An 18,569-nucleotide genomic window follows, 5' to 3' on the forward strand; every position below is an offset into this window, starting at 1 on the left:
TGAATTTATTTTAAAGTATCATTAAAGAAAAAGTAATATATTTGATAATTAAATCTGAAGAATATATACCTTTTATTCTTGAATAATTTAATTATTTGTAATTATTGCCCACATTTAAAATATTAAAGGATTTTCCACCCAGATTACTCAGAATTCCTCATTACAAAAAATATACACAGAGCTTAACCTGCTGGGGTATTATCAGCACCTAACTAACATGGGGGGAGGGAAATAAACAATTACAGCTGGCTTGCCTTACACATGGGAGAAGGGAAAAACCCAGTTCCAGCCCACTCTAGCCAACCTGTTCCACCTAAGAGGGAGAGAAAAACTGAGAAACACTTATGAAGTTCATGGTCCAGAGGCATAGGCTCACTAAAAGACTAAGACCTAATCATAGGACTATAGAACACTTGCCCCACCCCATACTTCACAACCACATTACTAAAGGCATATTTACAGCAGTTTCTTTTACCTGGTATATCATGTATGACCATCAAGAAAAAATTACAAGAAATACAAAAAGCCAAAAAACATAATTTGAAGAAACAGAGCACGCGTCAGAACCAGACATGACAGGATGTTGGAACTATCAGACCAGGAATTTAAAACATCTATGATTAATATGCTAAGGGCTCTCATGGATAAAGGAGACAGCATGAAAAAACAAGTAGGCAGTGTAAGCAGAGAGATGAATATCCTAGAAAGAACCAAAAAGAAATACTAGAGAGAAAAGCAATATAACAGAAATGAAGAATGCCTTTGATGGGCTTATTAATAGGCTGAACACAACTGAAGAAAGAACCTCTGACACAGAGGATATATCAATAGAATCATCAAAAACCAAAACAAAGACAACAAAGACTTTAAAAAAATGTACAAAACAAAAAATAAAACCCCAAAAAACCGAAACAAAACAGAACATCTAAGGACTATGGAACAACTACAAAAGGTAAAACATACATGTAATGGGAATACCAGAAAGAGAAGAGAGAACGAAACAGACGGTATATTTGAGAAAATAATGACTAAGATATCCTCAAATTAATGTCACCCATTAAACCACAGACCCAGGAAACACAGAAAATACCAAGCAGGATAAATGCAAACAAAAACAAAGGAAACAAACAAAAGCCCCTAGGTCTATGTATATCATTTTCAAACTATAGAATATTAAAGATAAAGAAAAAATCCTGAAAGAAACCAAGAGGGGAGTGGCTCACATATAGAGAAATAAAGATAAGAATTACATATGACATCTCCTCAGAAACGATGCCAGGAAAAAATGGAGTGAAATATTTAAATTGCTGAAAAAAAACACCAACATAGAATTCTTTAACTTGTGCAATTATCCTTTAAAAGTGAAGGAGAAATAAAGGTTTTCTCAGATAAACAAAAATTGAGTGAATTTGTTTTCAGCAAATCTGCCTTGAAACAAATCTGATAACCTAGATGAAATGATCCAATTTCTTAAAAGACACAATTTGCCAAAACTCACATGAGGAGAAATAGACAATCTAGATACGCCTATATCTATTAAAGAAGTTGAATCGTATTACCTTTTCAAATAGTTAATGCACTTCCAAAACAGAAAGCACCAGTCCCACATGGGTTCACTTGTGAATTCTACAAACTAAGGAAGAAATTATATCAATTCTCCATAATCTCTTTCAGATAATAGAAATAGAGGGAATACTTCCTAACTCATTCTATGATCAGCATTACCCTACAACCAAAATCAGAGAAAGACATTACAAGAAAAGAAAACGACAGACCACTATTTTCATGAACATAAATATAAAAATCTGCTACAAAATGTTTGCAAATTGAATCCAATGATGTATAAAAAGAAGTAAAAACTATGACCAAATGGGATTCATCCTAGGTATGCAAGGCTGGTTCAACATTTGGAAATCAAGTAATGTAATCCATCACATCAATAGGGTAAAGATGAAAAATTACATGATCATATCAATGGATGCAGAAAAACGATTTCATAAAATACTATACCTATTCATGATTAAGAACTCCCAGTAAATTAGGCATATAAGGGAAATTGCTCAACTTGGTAAAGAATATCTAAAAGGAAACTTATGGCTAACATTATTATTAATGGTAAGAAACTAATGGTTTCCCACTAAGATATCAGGTACAAGACAAGGATATTTCCTCCCACCAGTCCTTTTCAGCATTGTACAGGAAGTTATAGATAATGCAATAAGACCAAAAAAAAAAAAAAGGGGGATAAAGTTACACAGATTGAGAAGGAAAAACTAAAACTATCTTTGTTCACAGATGATATGACCATCCAAGACTTAATTTTAAAAAACAAGTAAAAAAAAAAAAAACAAACAAAAAACATTCTGGAACTAATATGTGATTACAAGGTTGCAGGATGCAAGGCTAATACACAAAAGTCTATTGCTTTCCTATACACCAGCAAGGAAAAAGTGGAATTTAAATTTTAAAACATAATGCTATTTATATTAGCACCCCTAAAAATGAAATATTTAAGTATATCTAACAAAATATGTATAACATCTGTATGAGGAAAACTATAAAACGTTGGTGAATGAAACAAAATAACTGAGTGAATGAAGAGATACTCCATGTTAATGGAAGCGAAGACTCAATATTGTCAAGATATCAGTTCTTCCCAACTTGATCTGTAGATTCAGCGCAATCCCAGTAAAAATCAAGAAAAGGTATTCTGTGGATACAGACAAACTGATTGTAAAGTTTAGATAGAGAGGCAAAATGATCAGTGATTGCCAGGGGTTGGGCAGGGGTGGTATGGTGGGATAGGTGAGTACAGAGGATATTTAGGGCAGGGAAAATACTCTGGATGATGCCATAGTGGTGGGTATATGTCATTATACAATTGTCTAAACTCATGGAATGTGCAACACCAGGAGTGAATTGTAATAATACAGACTTTGGGTGATTATGATGTGTCAGTGTAGGTTCATCAAATGTAACAGATTTGCCACTCTGGAGGGGACGTTGTAAATGGGGGAGGCTATGTGTGTGTAGAGGCCGAGGGTATATGGAAAATCTCTGTATCTTGCCTTTAATTTAGCTGTGAACCGAAACTATCCTAAAAAAATAAAGTCCTAAAAAATATATAGGGCAACTTTTTATAAACATATCTCCCTATTCAGTCGCTGCACCATATGTATTGTATATTTTTAATCAGTGTAACGACACTATACTATAAACTCTTCCATGTTTTACATTGTTTCTGTAATTGTTCTTTCTATGGCTTTGTAATAATTCATCTATGGTATTTATTCATCTGCAATTATTTATTGAACATTTATTGGTTTCTATTCAAGGTCATGGGAATGTACTGCTAAGCCAAAGTACCTGCACTTACAGAGTTTACAGCATTCTCATGTGTGCATAGTTGATATATAATCATTCATTTAATTTTCTATTATGTTGTATAACTCTGAGAAGAGAACAATTATATATATTGTTTTATTCAGCCTTGAAGAGCCTTTGCAGAAGAAGTAATGTCACAACCCTAAAAATAGTTTGCTTATTTAGATGTTCTGTAAATTCACTTTCCAAAAAAAGATGGGAAAATAAATGTGTGTGTGTATGTGTGTATATATATATATATATATATATATATATATATATATATATATATATGAACATAGTGTGTTGAACCAAGAAAATACTTAGCTGATTCATCAGGATGAAGGTACAAAGTATAATCAAATTGGACCTTTTTTTATAATAAATTAAGATTCTATATATTTCTTCTTGATATACAATATAACGATATAAGGAATCTCATATAGAATATTGCTCTATGACATTTCTTACACTACCTGAAAAATAGACTCTTAACCCCAAACCTATGGTAATGCCCAAACTTGTAAAGTCTGTTTTTGAAAATTATATAAAGCTGTAAGTTATGTCTATATTAAGGAATACTATAGGCTTATGAAAATAGTCTTTTAATCATTCATTTAAATTATAAGTGACATCATTAGCATCCTGGTTTTTTCTTTCTTTGTTTTATAATATATAAATATGCTTGGAACCACTGTGCAGAGAGATAGCTCAGTCTGCTTGTCTTCCTGCCACTGTTGGTATCAAGTTTGCATAAAAGGTGCCTCTGGCAGTGCTCTGGATCCACAACAGCACAAGATTTATTTCTTCCATATTAGATTATTACAAATTTCACTTGTTTCCATTTTTTATTTATAAATAGTGCTACTTTAATATTTTGATCATAACTTTTTTAAAACCTTACAGTAAATTTCAGAAGTAGCCTTAAAAGTTTCAAAAGTATGAACCCTTGTGATCCTTGATATGTACTGCTAAATATTTTTCCAGTATATTTCCAGAAGCCTAGATGAAGCTAATTTGGTTTTATGTTGTTCTACTCTAACTTATTAACTGCATGTCCATATGGATTTTCTCACTACGATCTTTAAGTTGGAAATGGGAAGGCTTAAAAGGGGCAGTCAGGAGTCGTGACTGTTCACTTTGATCTCAACTGTATCCTTTGTTCATTTTCCTAAATTCCACTTGCTTTGTTTTACTATTTGAGTCTGTGATAACCAAAAAAAAAAAAAAAATATTCTGAGCTTCAGCTCATTTACCATATTGTGGAAAAAAATCCATTATAGTTGCATGTAGTCAACATTGATTACTCTCTACTCCCCTTATATTCATTTATTCATATATTATTCTATGATTTATTCAAGATCAAATGCCAAACATGTCACAGGAACTAAGCCAGGTGCTGGCGATTCAGTGTCACAAAAACAACCATCTGTCTGAATCCGAACTTCTCCGAGAACTTTTCAGTGCAACCATCTTTATCACCTTTCCTCCTCAGCCAGTACTGGTACCAATGACATAACCAGAATTACATTTTAGATAGTTTTCCAAAACTCTTGAGTTTTTACTTTCTTTAAAATTGTCACAATTCCACCTTTCTCCAAAACACATTTTCTTTCAAATCTTTCTTTCTTGGTTAAGTTAAGTGCCTAACTATAACTAGTCTTTGTTTTCTTACCTGACATAAATTCTAGATAAAATATTTGTTTTTTCCCCAGGTTGTCAGCTAATTCCTTTTCCACACCCTCCATCTTCAGATCCCTCAAAATTCACACTGTGTGGTTTAGATTAGTAATATTTTAATGTTCTTCTTCCCTATGGAAGGAGAATGGCAAATGGTTCCAGTTCACCTGAGACTGGAGGAGGAGGGATACAAGATCTTGATAGTCCAAGTTTTTGGTTTTGGATTCTCTGCATCTTTTATCTCTTTCTTTTATCTAACTGATTCAGAACCATCAGGGTTAGAATCAATATTACCTTAAGACCGCTGTGGAAGTACTTGGACTAAAGTAAAACTTCTAGGTAAACTCCCATGAGGCATTCATCATCTACTGGTTTAACAAATATATATTTTTTAATTTTTTATTATTTTATTTTATTAATGTTTTTATTTTTGGCTGTGTCGGGTCTTAGTTGAGGCACATGGGATCTTTGTTGAAGCATGAAAGATCTTTCATTGTGGCACGCGGGCTTCTCTCTAGTTGTGGTGTGCGGGTATTTTCTCTTCTTTAGTTGTGGCACTCAGGCTTCAGAGCACATGGGCTCTGTAGTTTGCAGCACGTGGGCTCTCTAGTTGAGGCGCTCGAGCTCAGTAGTTGTGGTGCGCAGGCTTAGTTGGGCTGTGGCATGTGGGATCTCAGTTCCCTGACCAGGGATCAAACCTGCGTCCCCTGCATTACAAGGTGGATTCTTTACCTCTGGACCACCAGGGAAGTCCCAACAAATTTTTTTTTAGTTCTACTATGCTCCAGGTACTATGATAGGCATTGCATTTGCCTCTCTGGTTAACTGGAAGTATAGCTACCGAGTTATCAAATTTGAATACAAACTTATTTCTACCACTTTATAAGTTATTATATTTGTTTTACCATAATGCATATATTGTCATGAATTTTAAGTTCCTTGGGAAATGGAAAAGTTTGGCTATATGATGTTAGTTATTCAAAATTGTTTAAAATACTATCTACTATTTATTAATAAATCATTTAGCACAGCACTTGGTTATTAGAAGCATTTAATAAGTATTGACTATTATTATTTTAGTATTATCAAACTGTATTAATTGATTATTTGACAGTGGTAAAAATTAAATATAAAAATATTAAACCCATTTAAGTACTAATTTTCACCCAGAAAATGATGGACTATTTATTTTTAGTATATTTCCTAAAAATTTAACATTCAGTGGTATAAAGCACACTTTAAGATTGTCTTTGTTTCATAGAATCTAGGCAAGGAAAGGACATGAAGTCTATAACCTGACTTTAGTGAGAAGTGCCTTCAAATTAAATTCTGACTAAAATTTATTCTGTTCTCACAGTTGAAAAAAGATTCCATTCTGCGACCTCTGAAAGATGTTTTAAAACCCTTATAGCTGGAAAGAGTCCTTTACAATTTCTAACATTAATATTCCCTATAATCCTGAGAACTGTTCTTTTCTAAAAATTAAATTCACTGATTCTTCACAATTCTCACAATACACGTTTACATATTTGAAAACATTCCAAGTTCTCCATGTTCCTTTTAAACTGTAAAACAGATTAAATATCCCATTTATTAGCTTGAGGAAAAGGTTATTGTATTGCTTTGCCAGTAACAGCAGTTACAGAATTTTAAAACTAGTGGCATTTGTTGTACTACTGGAGTATTTAGGGGAAAAAAACAAAAAATCCACTCAGACTGTAATACACTATGCAGTTTTTTGTTTTTCTTTTTTTTACAGAAAAGATAGAAATCAAGGAGTAAATGAGAAAAAAAGTATGCGAGCTAGTTCAAAATGATAATAGGGAAAATTGTATAATAATCAAGTTATTATCTTTAACATTTTAGAATATTTAGGAGGAAAATAATGAGAGGTTGATTTTTGACTAGACATTAAGAAAATTAAACTGGATCTGAAAGGGAAACTGTATATCGAATTGGAAAGAGTATAATGACTTATAAACATTGTACATAAACCTGATGTGGCCAGCACTCATATTTAGTTGGTCAGTGGACACAGAAATTAAATGACAGAATGATGGAAACTCTCTTATTCATCACTATATCCCAGTCTCTGACATGAGGTAGCTGCTGAATAGATATCTCCTGAGAGGCCTGCAAGAGGAATATAGACAGACGTTGAACTCCAAACTGATGCACCTGGGCTGGTACTTCTATACTGGGAAAATATCTGCCCCTGTTTCCATAACACTTGAATCCATCCACCCTTCCTTTTGTTTTCCATTCCCTTATCCAATTACCTTCTTCCTTTTTCCACTACATGTTAAAAAAATAGCCCCAAATATTTCTAATAATTTTGTCTAACAGAACACAATAGGCACTGCTTCCTTGCCATCAATTTTACCTGGCCCCAGTGATTCTACCCACTATGATAAAACTCTTCTTTCCTGTCCATTTGCTTTCCTACCTCTGTTTTTATTTTTACTCTGAGTTATAAATTATCAATACTAACTAATTACAAGCATATAAAGTGAAGTGTGCTTTTAGTGCAATATTTTACATATATAGTTTTTATATGTAGATCACATATCACATATGTGATATGTATATATTTAGACAAATTGCATGGGTGTGTATAGTTCTGTTTTATTACATCTTATATAATTAAAATCATCAAAATGATTTCCTGAAAAATCATCTTCTAAAATTTAGTATAGGATTTTATATATTTAAACTGTCATTTTATAATACTTTTATGTCAAAGACAAAGGTATAATGAATACTTTTTAGTTTAGAGGAATGTATTCTTGTGTATTTAATAAAATTGTAACAGAAATCTTTCTTTTTTTGTTTTTTTTGGTCTGAGTTTCTATATATATTTGTATATAAGTAATATGTATATATATATGTATGTATATACATTTCTCTTCTTTTTTTTTTAATACTTTAAAGGGTCACATGATCGCATCCTGTGATGCCTGTGGAGTTACAAAGCTATGGGATTTTCGGAAGCTCTTACCAATTGTGTCCATTGATGTAGGTCCAAGTCCTGGCAATGAGGTGAACTTTGATTCATCAGGTAGGATCTTTTTTGTTTAACATTCTTGACCAAGCTAACAGCTTTAGTATTTGTTCTGAAACTATTTTCTATTGCCACTCTATGTTTTTTGCATTTCCTTCTATTTAAAAATCTGTTCTTGATATTATACTAGAATATACTACATTATGCTATATTTATCATATGATATATATCACGTCATATAGTGAAAGCATTACATTCATCACATATGTAAAGGAAGAAATAATAGAGGAGGTAAGTGTGTGCTAATTTAGATTACTCAAGTTCCTAGCAGCATCATGCAAAATTTGGAGTCTACATCCCTTAGAATCACCATCCAACGTAAGTAAATTGAGTTTTTTGAAGGTAAAATAGCTAAAAGTAGGGAAGAACAAAAGTTTGGCAAAAATAAAATTGAAACTAATGGAATACTTTATAATAATTTAGTAATACCCCATATTCTCTAGATTTTACAATTAATTTTAAATATATATTCATCTTGTTGCAAATTGTGTTCAATAATAATTATATTAATTGGTAATAATTGTAGTATTATTATCTGTGTTTAGCATTTTTTCTGCAGTAATATAACCGTTAACGGTGAGGTAAATTATTTTATCCTTGCTGATGATGAAGAGTGTAGCAACTGATGTTAACAATCACACAATGATTCCACTTGATTTAAAAGATTAAAATTATAATTACATCTCTATCTTTAATGATAGCCTATGCTAAATAACGTATATCTGTTATTGATATAACTTACCTTTGCTGTTGTAATACACGTTTTAAACTTTTTTAAGTTTTGAGAGGCTTAACAATCTTTGATATTTATTTGCAGTAGCTCAAATTTTAGTCAAAGAAATAAAGATAGAATATATATAAAGGAAATAATGACGTTCTATTTAAAAATAGTCCAAAAAGTATGAATATACTAGAAGCAATTCTGAAGCCATAAGGTAATTGTGTGTTTCATGGAACTGGTTTCATGATATTGACATCACATATCTAAAATTCAGAATACAGTAAGCTTGTCTTCTTAAAAAACTTGAAGCTACGTTCCCATTGCAGATTGTTATATGAACCATATATATGACTTCCTTAAAAATATGTTAGTAAAGTTCTTGACATTAAGACTTTTATGCTCTGCTAGAATTCAAACAGAAAGCACTGTACAGAATAAAAGATCCCAACTATGAGAATTTAATTTTATAATGTAAAGGCCCATTCGTATTTCAATTTATACTTTTTGATATATAGAATATGCATTGACATCATAATTCTAAAGGAACTTTAACTTGGTTATTACAAACATTTTCACATCCGTAAATCCCTTTTTACTATCTTCAGGTAGCATCCAAGTACTCATGGCCTTGAGTGTTGAATTCTGAAATTTCAAAACTTTTGGCTGTACTTTCTAATAATAGAAGTTAAAGGGTGTTTTGAAATGCTGTACAACTAATACTAGGTACATATTTTACTGTCATAATTGTTAAATATGTTGCCACTGCCTTCTACTGTCCTTGTCATCCAGCCCAAAATTTCTTTTCTATGCATTGTCAGGCAAACTTATTTTAAATATATGTCAGTTCCTATCATACTGTCATACAAGTCAATATCATCTTAAAGCCCCTAGTACAACAAACCTCTTTTTTTTCTCCATGACTGCTATATACTTGATGGTACACTAATATTAAGAAAACTGTCAGAATCAAGGATGGAACAATGAGAAACATAAAAGATAAAGAGTATAAACCAGGGACCCTGTTAATGAAAACACTTCATCAGTTTGAAGGAATATAATTTCAACCTGACCTTCCCATCCCTTTGACCATTTCTTCAAGGAACATACTATAATTAATTTTAATTCTACGTGTTTGAGAAATCAGTGTCTTTTTCTCATTGAATACTGAGAAATTTGTGCTTCTGTTGAGGGGAAGTCTTCAGTGACTCGTCATTTTAAAAGTTTGAAATATATCAGCAGTTGAAGGAACTAGGTAGAGCAAACGAGGTCTATTGAGGGTCTGAACAGAGAGGTGAAATCACAAAGTTAAATACCAGAAATTATGTTCATCTCAAGAGAGTAAAGAAAAGTGAAGTCAAGAGCAAGACAAAATCGAAATAAGGACAGGGACACATAGATCTCTTCTCATCTGCATTTCTTCAGGAAAAGATGATTTAAAAGAAAAGTATAAAAAGATATCATGAAAATATTTGAACTGTGAGGATAAGATCAAATCTAACTTAATAAGTTCAAAATACTCTTCATTTGACATACTTTTATTTATTCCCAGTGGCAAGCCAATACAAGCTTTCCTCCTTGGACCTGAGGAAAAGTCGTTGATAATACACATGCAGTATCATCACAATATCATATAATATATGTGGAAGTACTGACAGTATTCGTTCTGAGAAATTTAATATAAACTACTCATATACATAGTTTTTAGATATTCTAAATAATCAACATAGAAACAAAAATTTTCTCATCATATCTCATATCTCTGGATCAGTTTAATTGAAGGGCATCTTGAAATTATGAGGTGTGCTGCTTAAAAAGAGCTGTTTCCATATACAATGGCTTATCTTTATAAATAAGGGATTCCTTCACTGCAAATCCAACATGGTATACAAATAAATTTGAGTAGTCATTAAAGGCTGAAATTGTGGTCCATAACATTTGATTTCAAATTTTTATGTATATTAAATATTCCTCATTATATATTAACCTCATACATAAATATTTTTATTTTAAACTTATAAATTATGTGCTAGTGAAATGGTACTTTGTTTTAAAATTGAGACTTCTCATAGTGTATCATTTTTGAAATGTATCTTTGATAATATTTGAAAACCAGTGGTATAGAAAAAGAACATAGACTATAATTCAGACCCTTAGCTCTTCCCCACCTTTTAGACTATAAACAAATTATTTAATCTTCCTGAACTAAGTTTCCTCATAGAAATAATGGAGGAGATAACTGTCTTACTATATTCTAATGTGTTTCAAAGGGTTAATTATATTCTGTAATGAGGAAATTCTAATACAGTCTTGTTTTCATGTAATATTCAAAATAATTTAAATAGTTAACTAGCAAATAAAGCTACATATAATGTTATATATGCATATATAATTAAAATCAAAAGATTTAAAGATATGTGAATCACCATCTCGAGGTTAGCTTTTCTGTTGCTGTAAGAAATCAGCTTGTTACACATTTAAAAGAGGAGTTGCATGCAGCATAGTATTATTTACATAATGTTTTATTTGCAAATACATTGCTTGCAACAAACACAGATTACCTGTGTTTATAGATATATACATATATCAGTATATATTTGTAAAGGGATAAGTGTTCCTTTCTCATTAAACAGAGAACCTTCTGGTAATACAACGCTACACATTTTTACGAATATTCACTATCTAAATATCTCCCACTTGGCATACTCAAATGCCATATGTTTTACCATTCAAAAATTTATTACTATTTCAGAAAATGTTAAATGGAACTGTGTAGTGAAAGTAATAAAAATGAACTGTGAGAATTTCTACATACACTTTTCCACATCTCTCATTTTGTTGTGTTTATGAAGTTTAGCAATATTTTTCACTCCTTTGTAAAAGGTAATTCCGGTACACTTGCAAAAAAGTCACATCCCTAGAAAATGCAGGAGCTGAAGTTTGAGCCAGATGGGGACTTTCCAGTAGAAAACTTATCAGTCTCAGATCATTGAAATGAGCAAGGTTTGCCACCATTTGGCAGTAATCCTAAATATTTCCCACAAGGAGAACCACAATAGAAATACTAAAATAGAAGAAAAAATAATGACCCCATTATAAAATATGAAAATTACCAGACCCCTCTAAAATTGCTCAAAAATAAGCCTCAAATCTTTTGTTCAAATTTGATTTATTAGCTTCTGTTAGTAAAGGCTGCAGTTCACTGTTTTGTATTTAAAAGGCAGATTGTGGTTAACTCCTTCTGTTGGAAGCAGTGTAATATAATAGAGGAAGCACTCACTTAGAAACCCTGGTTTTGAATTTTGTCTCCACTGCTAACTAGCTGAATGATCTTGGTGGACTTTCCGAACATTTCTGAGCCTCAGTTTCCTTGTATGTGAAATGTTAAAAACCTATCACGACTTCCAGTTCCAGCCAAGATGGAGTAACAGGGACCAGATTTACCCTTCCACCTGAAACACATGAAAAAACAGACAAAATTTATGAAACGATGGTTTTCAGAAATTGAACATTGGGCAATGGAAGACAGTACTGAAGGGAAGGGGGGGTGGTAAATAAGATGAGCTCTATGGCTGCCCATAATACTGTCTGGAGAAAATTTCTAGGTCACATCTCAGGGATGGACAGAAACCTTGGGGAAACCCCACAGCCTCCCAGAGTTGAGGAGATGGAGTGGGCAGTCCAGGGAGGCCAAGGCAGCTAGAGTTTGCAGGCAGAGTACAGGACAGGGGACAGCAACACAGAGAGAGAGCTCTGGAGATTTACAGAAGATCCCCTCCAGTCTTTAGCTGAGTGCAGATCAGTCCATGACAGCCTAAAGCCACAGAAAAATCTGTATGAAGAGTTGAAAAGAAAAATCCCCAAAGATCAGGGGAGCCTAGGAATAGTTTGTACTCCCACCAACCAGCTTGGTAAAACCTTGCAATTCAAAGGATAGTAGATAGAACAGGGATTGGCCAACTACTGCCCATGGCCTGTATTTATATTTAATTTTAATGGTAACAACAACCACACCCGTTAATTTACATATTATCTAAGGCTGCTTTCACATTACAACAGCAGAGTTGAGTATTCACAAGGGAAACGGCATGGCCTGTGAAGCCCTAAAACATTTACTGTCTGGCTCTTTACAGAAAAATTTGCCAAGGGAAAGGGCTCAGAAGGTCATTACCTCAGTAGTGAGGCAACATCAGTCCACACCTCTAGATCTAGTCCCTTCACTGTCTTTGAACCATCTGAGTTGGCCCATGTAAAAACCTGTTTATTCTTTACTACAACTTAATGAGATTGTTACTGTTGTCTCCTTTTTACAGATGAGGAAACTAGGACATGAAGTTAACAAAAAGCCTAATGACACCTGGCTGATCAAATGTGGAGTCAGAATTCAAAGCTGGGCAGTCTAATTCCAGAGACTAGAATTTAGACTTTATATTATTCTGCTTCTCATTGTAATAATAGTATTCAGTTTCATATTGATATGTGACATCTGTTAGGAGTTATAATTCATTTGCTATGAATATTGAAATAATCTAATTAATGATCACTTGACAATGTTTGACTCAAACAAACACTATTTGTCAATTAGTTGTCTCTGGAAGAAAAACAGGAAAAGAAGATCTCCCTAGTATTATCTGCCAGGTTTTTGATGTGTCTTATAACAAGGGGGAACCCTAAATATGTTCCTAATGGGAGCTGGAACTCCAGCCCCACACCTCAAGGTAAATACCTATCAGACTAATGTGGGTGGAATAGGTGAGTGCCTGCAGGCACTTTTGCTATTTATTTAAGTCTTGGCCTGATTACTAACTGAAATAAGAAAGGAAGAAAGCAAGCTAACTTCTATGATCTCTAAGGCATAAGGCAGAGCTGAGGTAAGTTGCTCCTCCTAAGAGCAAGCCCATTCTATCTACTATATCAGTTTCCTAGGAAAGAGAGTTACAAGGAGAGGGGATAAAATACAAGAGAGAAAAGACCAGATGACTCTGCTCAATTATTTATAATCCCGTTATTTCATTCCCTGTTTGTATGCAAATCCATTTTGTTTTTGAGTAGAATATGGTCCCCTCTGCTGCTGGAGAAAGGAACTGGAGGAATGGAAGGAAATCAGATTTTGTATCTCCCTTGGAGACCCAAGTGTGTCATTGAAACAAGAGGGAAAGGGGTAGGGCACGATCTTTGAAAGAATGACATAGCCTGAGGACATGACATAAACTGATTAGAACCAAATGGGTCCAAGATGGTGGATCAGTCGACTTCCACTAGACCTTGAGCCTCAGTATACGCTCACTGAACACATCAGCAAGCTAAGTGATACACCCACAGGTGCCATGACAGTTCCAAGTCTGACCATAAGAATCAAAAAGTGGGCGGTGGCCCAGTTCCTAGAAATCCCCGCCCCTTCCTGAAATAGCTGGAATACTCCTCCCACTCATTAGACTATGAAATTACCCACCCCTATAAAAACTGACAACTCCATACCCTGGTGCCTTTTTCACCTTCTGAAATGGCCCACACTCTGTGGAGTGCGTTTCTCTCTAAATAAATGCACTTCTTACCTATCACTTTGTCTTTCACTGAATTCTTTCTGCGATGAGACATCAAGAACCTGAGCTTCATTAAGTCCCGAAACCAGGTCTGTGATCTCAGTTGGAAGACTGGATTTTGGCTGTGTTCGAGTCCTGGCCACATGGGTTCAAGTCCCAATCTGAGTTTTGACTGGGTTCAAGTCCCAGCACGTGGGCTCAAGTCCCAATCTGAGGTGCACGGTTTCATCATTAATACCTGCAATGAAGTATACTATGATCTAGGAACTGGGCTAGGTGCTTTTTCTTTTAATCACCACAGAACTATGAGTTTGGTTCATTTCTCCCATTTTAAAGAGTTTTGAGAGCTTTAATTACATATATATATTAATAAATATACACATTTGTACAGTTCTATGAGAGCCTGAATTTAGCTCTAGGAAACTGTAAAGAAAAAACTCTGGAGATTCATAGGAACTGGTTTTACACTTTACCTGTAAAAAAGCTATTCTTTCTCTTTGGTTTTTGTCATGCTATTCCATGTTTTAGAAACATTTTTATTCACCTGACAGCAAGTATGGAAAATAGCATGCTAATCATAGTGGGGACACCGTGTATTGAAGGTGTATTGACCAAAGATATATTAATTCAGAAATAATATTTGTAATTGTACAAAGTGTTATGACCATAAACCTGTTCTGATTGGTCTATTTTCCATTCTAAATGGTTGGTAGCGATGCCATATTAGTTTTTAAGTATTTAGACTGTCATCCTAATAATGGATCACAAATTCTGAGAACTGGAATGCATTTGAATTACCCAAATTATGAAAGTTTTATATAAATGAAAGTTACTGACTTTTTCAAAATATAGAATTTATACATGTAACTAAGTCTTATTCCTTTCAGATATTATGTTTGAAAGGGTGTGTACTTAATCTAATGACAACATCATTATTCAAACTATGAAGCTCTACTTTTGCAATGATTTCATATCTCCAATACTCACAAATGTCTTATCTGAGTCTGGATTGAATTCGTAGAAACATCTAGAAATAATTCACATCCTATGTGTCAGAAAAGGGCATTTGAGTTAAGCATAAGGCAAGGCTCTAAAGAATAAAGATTGTTGTTCATCTGTGATTTGTAACATGAAATTGAGCAGGAAACTTAATCTCTGTTGACCTCAACTTGATCTTCTCAAAAATGAGAGATTTGGATTAAGTGACTTCATCAATTAGGTTTCCAACCTAAGTTTTACACAACTGAGTATTGCATTTTCCCACTGTTCGTCAGAGCATGGTATCCTGAGATAAAAATAATATTCTAAAATAAAACTTAAATGCTTTTGTATACTATTTAACATTTAAAAATATCAAATTGTAAGTAAAACATTCTACTTTTCCTTGATCCAAAATGGAAATACAATTTGATATAAAAATCAAGATTATTTAAAATTTGAGCCTCAAATTTAAACAACAGCTGTATTGCTCAGCAATACAAAACTCTTATTCTTGCCAACCTAGCAACACATTCAGTCTCTGTAGGGACAGATATTTTGGCCAAAAAAAATGTATAAGTTTCAACATTTTAATAAATTAATGACTCAAATTCTTCATAGAAGACTTTATGAGATAGTAAAAATCTGACCCATTCTGGTTTAATCAGAGCAGGAAATAACTTATTAATCTTACACATTAGAGCATTATACAGGTGCAATCAGCTATTGCAACTACAAATGCCTGGATGAAACAAAGAAGCCACGCTTGTGTTGTTAGATCCTCGATTTTGTGTAATATTTTTAAAACAAGTATAGTTCTACTTGTTGCTTAGTTCTCTGTTGTAGTTGTACTGCATAGAAATATAATTGTAACATTATAGGCATAGATGATCAAAAAGTACTTGGAAGTGTTTTCCTATGTACCTAAAATATCTCCTTGGAAGTTCGTTACAAAGTTTATGTGCCTAATTATATATAAACAATTTAAATCCAGCTCATGTCCAAAAAATGACGAATTCTAAATTACTGTCATCACATTTAATGAAGATTAATTTTGTAGTAGTCATGTAAGAAATAGTTTTCAAATGCATTTATATTAGTTATATGCATATAACAATTAATGTGCTAATTTCTTGTCAACACATTTAAGAAATTCAAAAAGATTTTTATCTATGTAACAAGTATGAGAAATTAGTTTCATGACTAGCTATATCTTAATATCATCTAGGCAATAAGATATTCCAATTCATATAATTAACTATGACTGTATGTTTACAGATATAATAAAAATTACATATACATGCTAGCATAGGTCATTATGAAATATGACCTATTTTCTCATGCATATATTAATCAAGAAAAATACATTTTATATAAAGAATTAAAGCACAATCAGACCTTTGAATTTTTCTAAGGGGTTCACAGTTATGGTACTAAGGGAAATGTACTATTTTAATCTAATAGCATATAATAGTTATTAGATTTAAAAATAATACAGTTGAAATTTGTAGTCTACACACACTTCATGGCCCAAAATCAAGTAGCCCAAGAATTTGTCATCTTTTTAATAGATTACATTTGCAAAATTGAATAGATAATCATCTTTAATCTGCCAGCTGATACTTCTTAATAGGATAATCCTTTAAGAGAAGTTGCAGTTCAACAGATGTGCAAATCAACCCAGAGCAAATAGCACACTGCTCTTGGAAATGGAGACTGCACTGTTGGCACTTGTGATAACGCTCAGTTATATTTATCTAAAATTTAATTTCAAACGATATTCACAGATGATTTATTCAAATCTAATTGATCTCAGAAGTATCTTTTCTCACTTGTAATATAATAGGAGTGAAAATAAAAATTATTTAAAATCATCTTCATGCAACATCCCCTACTATGCACTCTACCAGCAAAAGGAAAAAAAAAAAAAATTGAAAAGAAGAAATAGTATAATATTGGTATTATGAAAATCAACACTCTCTAAATGTTTTGAAATAATGAGTTTGATAAATAGAATAATAGATATGCATTGGGAATAATATATATGCATTTAAGATCATGCCTTCTAACCAAGAATTATATTATTCTCTCGTATTTTTGTTTGTCTAATGGTGGAAGTTATGTTAATTCAGTTGACAAATATTCAGTGTTAGCCTATTATCTGCCAGGTACTGTTCTAAATTCTGGGATTCAGCTATGAAGAGACCAGTAAGATTCTATTTACAAAGTAAATTGAAGCAATAGCCATGAATGTGCAAGTAATAAACTGGGAGTGTTGAAAACTATAAGTTAAACCGTTCCACGTATAATATGCTATAGGTGCCATCAGAGTGTGATTTGTAAAGAATATCCAGTAGCTGTATATGGAGCTGGAGAAAAAAGATGGGCACTTATATAATGTTAACTACAACATTACCCATTTCTCTCCTCATGGACTCAGTTTAATTTTAAGTTTTGATCTTCTGTTATCCTTTCACTATGCCTTTCATAATGTTTGATTTGTTCCTTCGTCCATGTGGCATTAGGAACCACTTATTCTTATCAGAATTTAGTTGTAATGATGGATGTTTCTGCTGCTTCTGCTTCAGCTTCTCTTTCTCCTTCTTCTAGTTGTTTCCTCCTCCCCCTTCCTCCATAGGTCCCTTCGCTTCATTTGTCTTATCTCTCCTTTCTTTTCTTCTTCCTCAAATACAAAGACCTGAGTTAACCATACTTCTCAATACATAATAAACAATTATCATTTGATTTTATTACCTTTCATGTTCCATCCCTACTCTCATTCCCTCTGACACTCCATGGAAGTTTTTAAATATCTTTGGTATGTTTCCTTAGTTTACAAGTATCTTTGAAGAATATATAGAGTTACTTTATATACATATGTACCTAAGATTTTAAAGAACTTCTTTTGTCATAAATTTCATTGTTTCTTGCTTTTTCATTCTATACTATGTTCTTAAGTTTTATCCATATTAATATATGTGAGAGTTTCTCTGGGATATATACCCGGGGGAGGACTTGCTATGCCATAGAATGTATGTTATTTAATTTAATTAAGCATTTTCATATTGTTCTTCAGAGTCACTATAACTAGTTTACAGTCCTTCAAGGAATCTCATTTTCAACATTTGGTAGTGCTGTGGACTGAATTGTATCCCCCCAAAATCCATATGTTGAAACCCTAACTTCCAATGTGACTGTATTTGGAGAAAGGGCTTTTAGGAAGTAA

The 18,569-nt window shown here is 32.9% G+C and overlaps 1 protein-coding gene across 1 annotated transcript in view; it reads left to right on the forward strand.

The window, feature by feature from the left end:
* The window catches only part of SPAG16 (sperm associated antigen 16), an 877,426-nt gene that overhangs the window by 623,075 nt on the left and 235,782 nt on the right, over positions 1-18,569 (forward strand). The window contains exon 15 of the mRNA XM_033428194.2: positions 7,975-8,101. Coding sequence (XP_033284085.2) covers positions 7,975-8,101 — 127 coding nt within the window. The remainder of the gene's footprint in view (positions 1-7,974; positions 8,102-18,569) is intronic.

The sequence above is a fragment of the Orcinus orca genome, chromosome 7 (assembly GCF_937001465.1).
Source record: "Orcinus orca chromosome 7, mOrcOrc1.1, whole genome shotgun sequence".
NCBI lineage: Eukaryota > Metazoa > Chordata > Mammalia > Artiodactyla > Delphinidae > Orcinus > Orcinus orca.